Below are 13,531 nucleotides of genomic sequence, written 5' to 3' on the forward strand. Positions count from 1 at the left end.
AACATAAAAAATGGACATAACATGTGGTGTGTAATTGCAATGTGGTCTATGCCAGACAAACGACCTGGTGAGTGCTGAAAATGTTGTACGTTTATATTGGAGCTGGAAGTTTATATTGGAGCTGGAATCAAAACATCACAAAGCAGACAGGAACAAACAAGAGACGAACGAGAAGGTCAGAAATGTCAGGGAGATCCTCAGATAAAAATGCACCTGCAGTTCTCGATGCCGGGCCTCCCTGGGAGGCAGTAACTACGCACTTCCTGGAGCCCCACCGTTGGCTCCCGTCTGGCTCCGCCCACTTCCCTGGGAGCCCCGCCCACCAGCTCCCACAGATGGATGGAGTTGTCGTCGAGCAGTGACAGAAGCCGGCCCTATTGGTTTAGAGGCGGAGGGAAGAGGGGGGGTCAATCTTTGCCTGCTAGGGGCATTGTAGGTACGATTTAAGAACTATTCTTCTATAATGTATGAGCCAATTTAGATTTTAGACCACTCTACATCTTGCCTGTCAATCACTGGTGCATTAAGTGCAACACCGAGCAGCGATGTGAGGGACTCAAGGGAATAATTCTCTCTCCATTTATAATTCTTGAATCTTACCTACAGCAAATTTAGCAGCATGACGTAAATATTTAAAACAACAGATAGTGCATCATCCCCCAGCTCACCTGAGCGGGCAGGAATTGGATCTGGGTGACAGCGGCGGTGTCTTTGTGCAGCCCTGTGAACTCCACGCCAGGAGCGCCATATCTGGAGCGGAGGGGGAGTCAAGGAGAAACTACACAGGGAGGGAGAACCGAACCCAGCCATGGACGCCACCAGCACACAACTACCTTAGTACACACCTACTATAGTGCACAACCAGCTCTCAGCAAGACTTGAAGTGCTGTCGCGCACTGCAGTGTCGGACTGCATTAAAGTGGACAAAAAGGTATAATAGGATATTATTTTTGAAACAAGGATCCCAAGAAGACATACTGGAGAGACATACGGAGATTAAGAGGAATAGAGAGTGAGAGTGAATGAGATGCAGCAGTGTGGTCATCTAAATGCAGTAAAATCTCTGGAGCCATGTTGCTATGGGTGCCATAATAGAGGAGTTAGCAAGCTAACGGCAAGTTAGCTGCAATTACAAACCTCAGATGACGCAGAGACAGCCCAGTGTGTGCTTATGTGCACAGGTTACATAGCTATCTCAACAGGAACCACCCTATGTTAGCTCAGTAAATTCAGCAGGGCTGTTAAAAGTAGATGCACTCCTACACAAGCCAGGCTAAATTAGGCTAAACTTTAAAATTCACAGAGGTTTCCCTCCCCACACCCACACAACAATATATAATATCCTGAAGGCGTCTTAATTAAAAATGCATAAACTGAGGGCAATTTAAAGTTGTGTGTGTGCGTGCGTGCGTGTTCCCCCACCACCAGTTCCGTATGCAGGATTTTATCGGTCTCTGTTCTGATTCCCGACATTCTCGCTCTGCCTCTCTAGGGTCTTGTGAAGTGCACTACTGGCATTCCAAACATTCACCTCCCCTCTTCAGGGGTCTTCATATTTACGTGCAAGTGTGTTTGTCTTTTAGAAGCCCGTTTACTCATGGAACATGAGTGTTGGAGCCATTTGATTTGAAGATTTACAAGAGTCACACTTATGTTGTTTTGGTCAATGACGCAATCACTGCGTGTCCCGTGCCTTAATAACCTGACGCGGGCGCGACACAGGAGACGCCGACAGAAATTGTTTTTCAGCCGCTCGGTACCAGGCCGTATCTATGGTAAAGGGTCAACGTGAATGGTCAACATGGAACACCGTAGCAACCCAAGACACAGGTGTTAGAGGGAAAACAAAAACAAACACGATGTTGGGATCACCAACACCTAAACAAGAGCAGGAGACTGTATTAAAAAAGGCGCCTTCTTCAGTAGAGGGGTCACCACGAATGGCACAGACCCAATGGAGCGTCGCCGACAAAGTTGGTAGGAATGTTTTAAAGTTAAACTTTTAAACCGCATGATCTTTGATTGACATTTTTCCATGTGGCCACGTCCTCTTCTCTGGGTAATTGCGTGCGTTTCTAAATCTACTACTCCAGTGACATGACTCAGGAGCATGTCAACAAGCCATCCCATCTCCTCTCATTTCCATCTACTTATGTCCAAACAGATGAATGGATTCAGACACGGGTTACGCAGGGAGGAGCAGGTCCGCCGCAGCCGGTGCGGATCAAACTCCCAACCGTCGGGCTGCAAGTAGAGAGGTTCCGGAAAGTGTGGCCTCCAACCTCTTTGATCCTCCCTGCAGCTCTGCATTTCTGACGGAAACCGTATAAACTGGAGGGTGCATTGAAACCTGTGGTTCTAGCCAAGGTAATTGCAGCAAGATCTGAAACAGAGCATAGTCGACTCTTATCATGGCACATTGTAGCTAACTCTATGGCCCAACTGAGACAAAAAGGTAAAAAAAACACAAATAAAAATCAATAAAAAGAACAATGAAAGGTTAACCCCATGCCAGACAGCCAAAGGCATCAATATGAATCTTATTGCTAGCGGATGTCATGACGAACATGAAATAAATAGAAATAGAAGAAAAAAGTCATCCATGTCCTCACATATTCCTTGCTGTTCTTGAGTTTAAACTGCAAGTTAGTTGTGAATCTATAAGCAGAGTTTTCTGTAAGTATATTCTACCGCCTACAGTGAATGTTCATGGTATCCAGTAATTCCAATGACTTTTCAAGGACAGACGCTCCTAATGATGGTTGGGACTTGTACTAGATCAGACGATACAGATGCGATGTGAAGACCACTGTGTGTTTGTTTGTGCTTTTGTTAATACGGTTACTAAATTAATAGCAGTATAAATTTCCACTACATCATTTTCCCTTCTAATACACTATTAGCCTTTTCTAGCATGCTGCGGTGACTGGACTGGATGCCTGGACTCTCCTCATGGTTAACCGGCCAGCACTAGATCATAAATGTAATATGATTTGCATGTATTTACCTGTATGTCAATTATGGCACCCATTGTACTCCTGACCATCCCTGGAAGAAGGGACCCCTTACTATGCGTTTCTTCAAGATTTCTTCCTTGCTAATTCAAGGGAGTTTTTTCTTGCCCTTGTGGGGGCTTGGGTAAAGGGGTTGTCATAAATAGTTGGTCTGTTAAGCCCATTGAGACTGTAATGGTGATGAAGGGCTTTACAAATAAAATTGAATCATAAAAGATTCAAAGTAAGACCTGTCCCGCTGTGGAGTTAATTAGACAAAATGAAGCCCATGCCAATAGTCTCCTTTAAATACTTTCCTTGTCACTTCAGGTGCTGGTTTCTGTTGCAACCAAAACCATATACTCTCTTCATTGAATTTCCATAATTTTCATTCGATCGCTTTGGAGAATAATTAACTAACGTCTTCTCTTGTTTATCACAGGCCGCCTAGCAAACAGATGGGAAGGTATCCCAGCATGCTTTATAACAGGGACCTCACAGACATGAGGCGTTCCACTCTGTGACTATAAAGATATCAACAGACGGGGGACGCGTGGTCTCTTTTGACTCTGAGCCAAACGCTTCTGGGCTGGATGTCTGCAGTCGACACGTAGGCCTCCTACAGGAAGACCTCCAACCCCTGCATGCTCATCCTGCCGCTTTGAATAAAAGCTTCCGCTGAATGACTCCAGTCAATTCCAAGAGAGACTAAGTTGGGACAAAATCAGACAGATCGACCAATTGGGATGATAGAACGTGACCTGATGTGACCACAGGTAGACCTGTTTATCCACAGCCATTTCCAAATGAGGCCAAGAACCAACTGAGATCACGGTTTGCTCCAAAATGACCTGGCACTCAGGAAATGCCCTCGGCGACAGTCGCCACGGCCAAATATGGAAGAAAGGAAAGAGATGGCAAAGGGACATAATATTGGCAGGGCAGAAGACGCTGATTATCCCGATAATCTGTGCATATCACACACACACAGACACACACAGGTGATGGTCAATCCAATCTTTGTGATCTACCGACCATGAAGACAAACAACCTGCTGCTAATGACCACTTTAAAACACACATGGAGTCACTATAATGACCGCTAATGAGTGAAACACTCATTAACACACATACACAGGGGAGCAGTGTGTGATGGGTCAGCGATGCAGAGAGCCGTGTTGGGAAGGATAAAGCGATTTCACGGCCTGAATACGCATCAACAGACAACATTGTCACACACCCACACACTTATCTCCACAGACCAAACTCATAGAATAATCAATTCATGGCTTTATTGAACTGTGGGTGGACGGCACCGAGCTTCTTAACCAAAGTGAGGTCTTGTGTCACATAATAAGTAACGCAACAATGCAACACAACTTCTGAGTGATTATCTCAAAGCCACACACACACACACACACACACACACACACACACACACACACACACACACACACACACACACACACACACACACACACACACACACACACACACACACACACACACACACACACACACACACACGTACGTCTTGGGTAATGGAGGCCTGTGACAGGGTTAGCTGAACAACTCCTCCCAGCCACTTGAGAAACAATGCTCTGCGACTTGCATCTATCCCCCCCACCCCTCTTCTCCCCTTTTCTTTTGAGCCCTCACACCCATACACAAGCACACAGTCCGATTGGCTGCTTTGAAAAGGGAGAGATGAAAGACGGAGAGGGAATGAGACAGTTGGGTCAGATTGAGAATGAGAGACTGTTTGGTGATATAAGGAGTGAGAGACTGTTGGGTGAGATAAGGAGCGAGAGACTGTTGGGTGAGATAAGGAGCGAGAGACTGTTGGGTGAGATAAGGAGCGAGAGACTGTTAGGTGAGATAAGGAGTGAGAGACTGTTGGGTGAGATAAGGAGTGAGAGACTGTTGGGTGAGACAAGGAGTGAGAGACTGTTTGGTGAGATAAGGAGCGAGAGACTGTTGGGTGAGATAAGGAGCGAGAGACTGTTGGGTGAGATAAGGAGTGAGAGACTGTTTGGTGAGATAAGGAGTGAGAGACTGTTGGGTGAGATAAGGAGTGAGAGACTGTTGGGTGAGATAAGGAGTGAGAGACTGTTGGGTGAGATAAGGAGTGAGAGACTGTTGGGTGAGATAAGGAGTGAGAGACTGTTGGGTGAGATAAGGAGTGAGAGACTGTTGGGCGAGGTAAGGAGTGAGAGACTGTTGGGAGAGGTAAGGAGTGAGAGACTGTTGGGAGAGGTAAGGAGTGAGAGACTGTTGGGAGAGATAAGGAGTGAGAGACTGTTGGGAGAGATAAGGAGTGAGAGACTGTTGGGAGAGATAAGGAGTGAGAGACTGTTGGGAGAGATAAGGAGCGAGAGACTGTTGGGTGAGATAAGGAGCGAGAGACTGTTGGGAGAGATAAGGAGTGAGAGACTGTTGGGTGAGATAAGGAGTGAGAGACTGTTGGGTGAGATAAGGAGTGAGAGACTGTTGGGCGAGGTAAGGAGTGAGAGACTGTTGGGCGAGGTAAGGAGTGAGAGACTGTTGGGCGAGGTAAGGAGTGAGAGACTGTTGGGAGAGGTAAGGAGTGAGAGACTGTTGGGAGAGATAAGGAGTGAGAGACTGTTGGGAGAGATAAGGAGTGAGAGACTGTTGGGTGAGATAAAGGGTGAGAGACTGTTGGGTGAGATAAGGAGTGAGAGACTGTTGGGTGAGATAAAGGGTGAGAGACTGTTGGGTGAGATAAGGAGTGAGAGACTGTTGGGTGAGATAAGGAGTGAGAGACTGTTGGGTGAGATAAGGAGTGAGAGACTGTTGGGCGAGGTTAGGAGTGAGAGACTGTTGGGAGAGATAAGGAGTGTGAGACTGTTGGGTGAGATAAGGAGTGAGAGACTGTTGGGTGAGATAAGGAGTGAGAGACTGTTGGGTGAGATAAGGAGTGAGAGACTGTTGGGTGAGATAAGGAGTGAGAGACTGTTGGGCGAGATAAGGAGTGAGAGACTGTTGGGCGAGATAAGGAGTGAGAGACTGTTGGGTGAGATAAGGAGTGAGAGACTGTTGGGTGAGATAAGGAGTGAGAGACTGTTGGGTGAGATAAACATTTGGGATGAGAGGGTTTGAGCCGAAGCTAGGCGAGAGCGAGTGAGAAAGAGACAATGTGGTTAGAGGGGGAGGGATACAGTGGCCCAATGCAAATAAGGAACTAATATAACCTACAAGAAACAAGGGAAAGGGGAAGAAAGGGAAAAGGGGACAGGCGGGAGGGATATACGCAGAAATGGAGTGTGACAGAGGGACACAAAGGGATGAGGAGTGTAGGAACACAGAGAAACACAGGGGGGGAAAACAAACCGATTGGGTCCAGCAGGGAGAGACGTGATCGGGGAGAGTCGACAGAAAGAGGAATCAGCGACCGCTGGCCCAGCTGGCTTCCATCAGACTGGCTGACCCGAAAACACACATGCACCCCAAAACACACCTCTTTAGTGGTGCGTTTGCATCTTGGTAGTGTGAACACACAGCTGAATGCTGCACTTGGTATTACAACCGCTATTATCCTCCTATAAACCCAATTTGAGTAACTATACCTTTCATGAGACAATAAGGAATATTTAAATTTCCATACAACAAGCAGGAGATCTCCAGTAGAAAAAAAATATAATACATTGGCTTGTCCCAACCAAAACAGGGGCAGCAGCATGACCAAGAAAACAAACGCATCCATCTTTTCCAGCTCACATGCCAGAGATAGAGAAAATACTAGGGACGGTTGTAACAATGGAAAAACACTGCAAGCCCTCCTCTGTGGTGGGCTAATTGACAACAGAAGAAGAGAGGCGACTCCTCAGAGTGGCCCATTGGCCTCTGGAGGAACCCAGAAAATATCTGGAAAGTTCTGGGAGAGAGAGAGAGAGAGACATGCCACAGAGGTCTTCTCAGACCAAGAATAGGAGTATTTGGTAGGGTACATCTCAGTACAAAGTACCAATAAGTTATTTGTATTTTGATTATGCTAACCATAATGTCACCAATGAAAACTGTGAAATCCCTCATTTTCATGCAGGGGCCGGGCTATTTGTTTTTCGTTCAAATGCTTTGTTGTACTAGAACAAAATAGACACCATACAGAAAAGTTTCAAGTTTTAGGAATCCCCCTCCATTATTAAAGAAATATTTTCCCGCCCAGCTGTAGATCGTCCCCAGTGACAGGATGTGTCTTTGTTCCAAACTGTTTCACTACATTCACATGGTTTGATAAAGAGTGGAACAGGTTTTGGCTACAGCACACGTTGTTATGCTGGCCGGGCTGAGGCCATCTATTAACAGATGTGAGAGTTATTCTTTGCGTTGCAATGAGAGGTGGGCCATTCTAAGTATATTAAAGCTGGATTGATAGTTGTTTGCATCAAACACGGATGATCAGATAAAAAGATGATAATTTGCATTTGTATACATAAAGATCAGATAAATCGCATTCTTGAAGGTTGCCAAATATTCTGAAAACACGGCCCTTCACCCTCAAGGAGAAAACTCAGAAACGCACCGAGACACGACTGGCCAGAACAGTGAAACACACACTGGCATGTTTATCCTTGCATTCGTGTCAATATTAGCGGTTCCGCGGTCGGCAGCAATGTAACAGGACGTCAAACAACATTTTAACGTGAATCAGCGCAAAGTGGCCGAGCATTCCAGCGACTTCAAACCGGCACCTGAATGAATACATAAATAAGTTGTCAGTTGAGAGAGGAGTGGATGTTGGGAAATGGGGTCACTAAGCATCTGAACAGCAGTGCAGGAGACACACTGCAGCTGGTTCGAGGTTCACACACAGAGCAAGTGTGTTTCTAGCAGTTATCCCCGTTCCATTTCAAAAACAAGATTGAGTAACAGCCCACCAGCCCCGTCTGCTCACAAGGGGCTCGTCCCACGTTCGCACACGCTTTTATGCTTCAGTTCAACAAGAAGGTGACGATTGCCATAGATGCTGGGCTGAGGAGTAGGTTACATTTCTGTCTCCCTCTTTATTTTTAAACCCCATTCAGTCTGCATACAGCCTCCGCATCCACAGCACTGGTTGTCTTGGAAACCGCCTCTGAAGCAGCCCTTCATTAAGACGAGACCTCGCAACAAAGCCCTTACTCACCCAGTGTGCACACACACACACACACACACACACAGGGTTAACCCAGGGCAGTGCAACATGAATTCCACAACAGGAGCCTAACTCCCCTGGATCCAGGCCAGCCAGTCTCCCCCTCGACGCACACACTCTCCTTCCCCGTCCCGATCCTCACCGTGTGGTCAGAACAGGGGATCTCTGGGTGTAATATGACTCTGGGCTTCACAAACAGAAAGGCAAGCAAGAAAAAGTGTGTGTGTGTGTGTGTCTCTGGTCATTATGCACGCATACAAAACCAACGGTGAGAAAAGTGCAGATATGGCGCGCCTCTGGAATTTTAACAAAACACCTCAGGGGCAAAGCTTTGAGATCCACATCGTCCTTTTTGTGTGTCCAAAAGTTAGCAGCCATCCATGTTTAACATGCGTTTAAAAATGGGTATGGCTTTATTCATTGTAGCTTAGTGGTTGGACGGCTCTGCAAGGGACTGGTGTTTGTTCAACAACAGCACTGCATCTCATTGTCTATCTAGGTCTACATCTCTTCCGCCTTCTCTCTCTCGCTGTCCGTGTTCACGCACGTGTCTCCAGCCAGAGCCTGGTACCACCAACCTCCCTTACACAGAGAAGCTCTCAAAGCACCCCACACACACACACACACACACACACACACACACACACACACACACACACACACACACACACACACACACACACACACACACACACACACACACACACACACACACACACACACACACACACGTCAGCCTCTGAGAGTCTCTTACACACACAATGCATAGAACGTCTCCATCCTCTGGCCGCTGTCGCATTACAGCTAAAAATAACCCCAGGCAAGTATGGTACAACAAACGGTTAGTCAGCATTAACATTATTGTATGCTTGACGATTTCATCGATGATATGAAGGCTTACATCATTGGTTACGGCAGTACAGACCGGTGGCAACTGTACTGCATTGCTGAACCTCCCTTTGCCAACGTGAAGCCAAAGCGATGACAGAGCAACCAGTCTATTTCGGTTTTAATACTTGTTTGACAGCAGGCTCAGTCAGAGAATGGCTTCTGGGCGGTATAGCCTACAAACGTAACTATAGAGTAATTTCACGCAACATTACTCAATGGAATTATCTGCAGCACATAAGCTGCTAGGGCACTAGATAAAAAATAGATAACAGGAATCGGGGTGGAGTTTTTGAATGAAAAAAAAAACGGAAAAAAAACCCTGTCACTCGCGTTTTATAGTTGGCTTGATTTGGCCGTGTGTTCTCAAATCTGTGTCTGGAAGTTCTGGCCGAAGCATCTGTGTTCGACTAATGAAGCGCATCTTCAGCAACTTAGAAGAATGTTTCCAGCTTGCGGCAAAGCGACAACAGATATGTGTTGGGATTGCTGGAGATGAGGGAAGAAATGACCCCCAGCTTGGCTCAATTACTCAATTTCCTTTTAATTAAAATGCTATCTTGAATCTCTAACACAATGTGTAGAGCACATTGATCGAATTACCAATACATAGCTACTGACGTTCTCAAAAACGATGGAACACAAAGAAGTGACCTACAAACACCGAGAGAAACAGAATGAGGGAGAGACTAAGAGAAACAGAAAGAGGTCTAGAAGAACAGACTGAAAACATTATAAAAACAGAGGTATTAAGAGAATGAAGAGATCTATAACAGAAGGACCGAGAAAGAAACAGAGACAGACAGAGAGCAATGAGAAAGAAAAGGCTATCAGTTGGGTGCAGATCTGATGTGCATGGAGACAGAGACAGGGGTCTGAGCCCAGACAGACAGATTGGGGGAAGACTCTGGCCATCAGCCTCAACTTAAGTCTACTCTTAACAGCCACTTGGGCACCGACCAAACAGCAAGCCAGTATTCGGACGGGATTGACAGCGTAGAATATCCAAACGTGCCTTGATGCTACATTACCGAAAGGAGACAGAGCCAAAAAAAAATGGAAAATGGGTCAGTTTCAAAAGACGGTGTCAGGGCTACCAAACAACAGCTTACCGTCACATTAGTCAGAGACGAGAATAAAAGACAGCAACAATAGTAGTTTCAGTTCAGAAGTTAACAAATATACATTTGTTTAAATCGATCTCCCGTAGCGATGGATGACAAAAGCACACAAAGGGCAGGAGCTAAGGGGTGGGCTGTTACGATGTTGTCACACGTTATTCCCATGCGTTTGACAACATCCTTACACAATTGTCGCAGATTTTGTTATACATATCGGACTTCAAAAATAATTGCAAAAATCGTATTTTGTGATGGATACATTTTGACAGCACCAGACTTGGTGCCTATGGCCATGATGTGCAGCCTTGGGTCAAACGCCAGGGAGCTGGGCTGGTGGGGGAAGCCATGCTCCACCGTCTGAGAGAGGGACGTAAAGAGAGACAGAGAGGCCATTCAACGCCATAGAAACACAGGCAAATCACCAGAGGACGGAAAACGGCACACAATGAACTTTACGAGCCCTACTTAAAATCGTTAAATGTCATCTGATGTTATTTGATTTGTAAAACTTACATTTGAAAAACACGGGTAATGTCGTAAGCAGAGACAATGAAGGCGGGGCGGGGGGGGGGGGAGCAATGGTTATTTTTAAACATTTTATCCTTTGTGTGTGTGCACGCATGTGGGCAAACCATGGAGTCCCCTGGAAATTGTGTGTTCTGCTTCTGTAACACACCTAAATACCCTTGAATTTAATAACATGGAAAGTTGTCATCCAAACACTGAAGGAGATGCATGATGTCCATGCATTGTCAGTTTTATGCCAGCTTCTGCACGCATCTTGTTCACTTCAGGTAAAGCTTCTAAAGCTGCCATCCATCATTTGGCTACTGCATTGCCTTCATAGGCAGGACAATTTCAACATTAATGTAAATTCTTCCTATTTTTGTTCTTATTTTGAAGGGCAACTTTCAACATTTCAAAATCACTCTAGAGTGTAGAGCTGGGATTGCCTTCAAGGTCAACGGACTGCTTTGGAAGTTTGGACTATTAGGTCATGAGTTTGGTTCTTACAATTCTCACTATAATCCCCAGTAAACACTCATTCAAACAAGCAAGCACCCTGGAGAACTGGGTCTGAACTGTGGATTAAAGCTGCACTGGGTGAGAAACGAGAGCCCAAAGATGTGTAGTATGTCACAGAGGTAAAAGTTCCCTTACTGGGGTCGCAGGAGCAGCAAGACAACGACACACAGGTTAGGTCCACAACAGGCACAGCTGCCCTCAAGAGAAACTGACCTATGCGACCCTTTTAGCAGCCGGTTTCGGTGTGCCTTGGCTTGACAGGGCGATGATTGTGTAATGTCCACTTTACTATTATTTTGTGTGTATGTGTGCGTGTTCCTTCCAAGAACATAGATATATAAAATAATTATGTAAATCTTCGGCTCCTCCATTTGACAGATGCAGCATAATTTCTAGGACACACCCAGTTTAAATTTTGTATTTGGCCTAGATGTGTCGTTTTAATAACAGTAGGCATATGCGTTAGTTGACAGACTCTGCATTACTCAAGAGTTCAATGCCATGGATTCAAGGCCATATGAGCTTTCCAAAGACCGAGGGGATCACCCCCCCGCTGAAAGCACTGCAATAAATGCTACTTGATACATGTAGTTATCAATCAAGCCCTTGCTCCGGACAAATGATGAAACTTTCAGGAGCAACCTACTTTAGGTGCACACCACTTTTGGAGACGGGACTAAACACAGCAGAGTAAAGCCATACGTCACTGACAAAGCATCCAAAGATGCATGCCCCTGGCCTACATAATGGAACTAGGGAAGAAATGGCAGTAGAGATAGTGGTTTAAAATCGAACCTATGCAGACATTGAGGGGGTTGTGCTCATCAACGTTCCAATACACAATAGCCTGCTACTGCTGTTCCGGGACACAGAACAGTTAGTGTAATCAACGAAATCAACAAGTGTCAAAAAGCATTTTGGTGCAATCAATGTTTAAATACTTGCAGCTGTCAAGAAAGGCTGTTTGTTTTGGGATGGGGTTTGTTCTGTTATTAACCAAATACGATTTAATAACTCCCGTTTCAAACTTCCACACAGTGTTCAAATCTTTTTGAAGCCCCTTCAACTAACATTATGTGGTAGCCATGGTGTTAATTCCGCATACCACCCATTACAAATTTGATAAGTGCAATGTCATAGAAAATACTTTTTGTTAATAATGCAAGGCCAGAGATAGATACAAAGACGTAAAACAGTGAATAAATGAACTGACACCATCATAGATATGCGTCAAATATCAATGATGAAAATATTGCTTTTTGCTAATGGAAACATGAGGAAATATATGTTGCAGAGAATCTGCAGCGTTGTACAGTTTATTAAAGTGTTCTTATAAAACATTTGCTACGCTGGCTTCAGTTGTTTTTCGGGGTGGGTGGGGGGTATTGGATGGTTTCCACCGGGGCGCCCAGCCCAGTCTCGAATGCGATGTAGTGCTGTAGCGGGTTGTATGTTCCGTTACTTTACCTTGTTGAAGGCAAACAGCTCCTGCTTGATCTTCTCTCTCTGCGGGTCGTTTCCCTGCCGGCGAAACCTGAACTTCATCATCTTGTAGCCGGGGACTCGAGGGGGAGATAGAGAAAACACAGCTGGAGCGTAGTTACGAATCCCGTTTGCAGTTGAAGCAGCGCCACTCAGACAATGCTATCAAACTAGCCCATGCAGCCAGAGCTGGCCGACTGCGTTGCGTTTTAATATGCTGCTATCCTGCAGGGCTGCGGCGCTGCTTTCCCCCCCCGTCTCTCTGCACTGTTTGGGTCGTGGGTTTGACCACTACCCCGAGTTCACACGAACCCCGAACCTGCTGGCCAATGAGAACGGAGCAATCTGTGACTAATTATTCGGACCCGCCCACACATCCCAGCATTGTGGAATGCGGTTCTCGATTCATTGCGTGGAGGCCACCGTCACTGTGGTGTGCGGAGACGAGCGGTCGGTATTTATCAGTTGATTGTAGAAACGCCGCCCGACTGCCTTTTTATAAAAAGTAAAAAGACATTGCTTCATTGTTTGAGTTTCATCAGCCGCCAAGACAACGAACACATTTAAAAACTTAAACCAGCTTCAAGAACGTAGTTCAAATTAAACGGTTGATAACACACATGGGTTTTAGAATATAAAATAATGCACATTGACTGTATATGTAAAATAAACATTTTATTGTCAGTTGTCAATAACCAATAACATATTTGCATACGATACATTTGATATGACAATCTTATGGTAATTCAAACTAGTGCAAAAAACGCAATTTTACAAAGTTTTTAGGAGCCCTTAAAAAACTTAAATTGCAGACATTGATATTGTGTACATGACATTTGATGCCAGAGACTAGCATCAATGGCATCA

The 13,531-nt window shown here is 45.4% G+C and overlaps 1 protein-coding gene across 1 annotated transcript in view; it reads right to left on the reverse strand.

Annotated features, from left to right (window-relative positions):
* llgl1 (LLGL scribble cell polarity complex component 1) overlaps positions 1–12,974 on the reverse strand; it is a 31,883-nt gene extending 18,909 nt beyond the window's left edge. Inside the window, exons 1-4 of the mRNA XM_056579613.1 lie at positions 12,650–12,974; positions 10,416–10,513; positions 669–750; positions 214–374 (exon numbers count right to left, since the gene is read on the reverse strand). Of these exons, the coding sequence (XP_056435588.1) occupies positions 214–374; positions 669–750; positions 10,416–10,513; positions 12,650–12,730 (422 nt within the window). The 5' untranslated portion in view covers positions 12,731–12,974. The remainder of the gene's footprint in view (positions 1–213; positions 375–668; positions 751–10,415; positions 10,514–12,649) is intronic.
* Between the last annotated feature and the right edge of the window lie 557 nt (positions 12,975–13,531).

The sequence above is a fragment of the Gadus chalcogrammus genome, chromosome 2 (assembly GCF_026213295.1).
Source record: "Gadus chalcogrammus isolate NIFS_2021 chromosome 2, NIFS_Gcha_1.0, whole genome shotgun sequence".
Lineage (NCBI taxonomy): Eukaryota > Metazoa > Chordata > Actinopteri > Gadiformes > Gadidae > Gadus > Gadus chalcogrammus.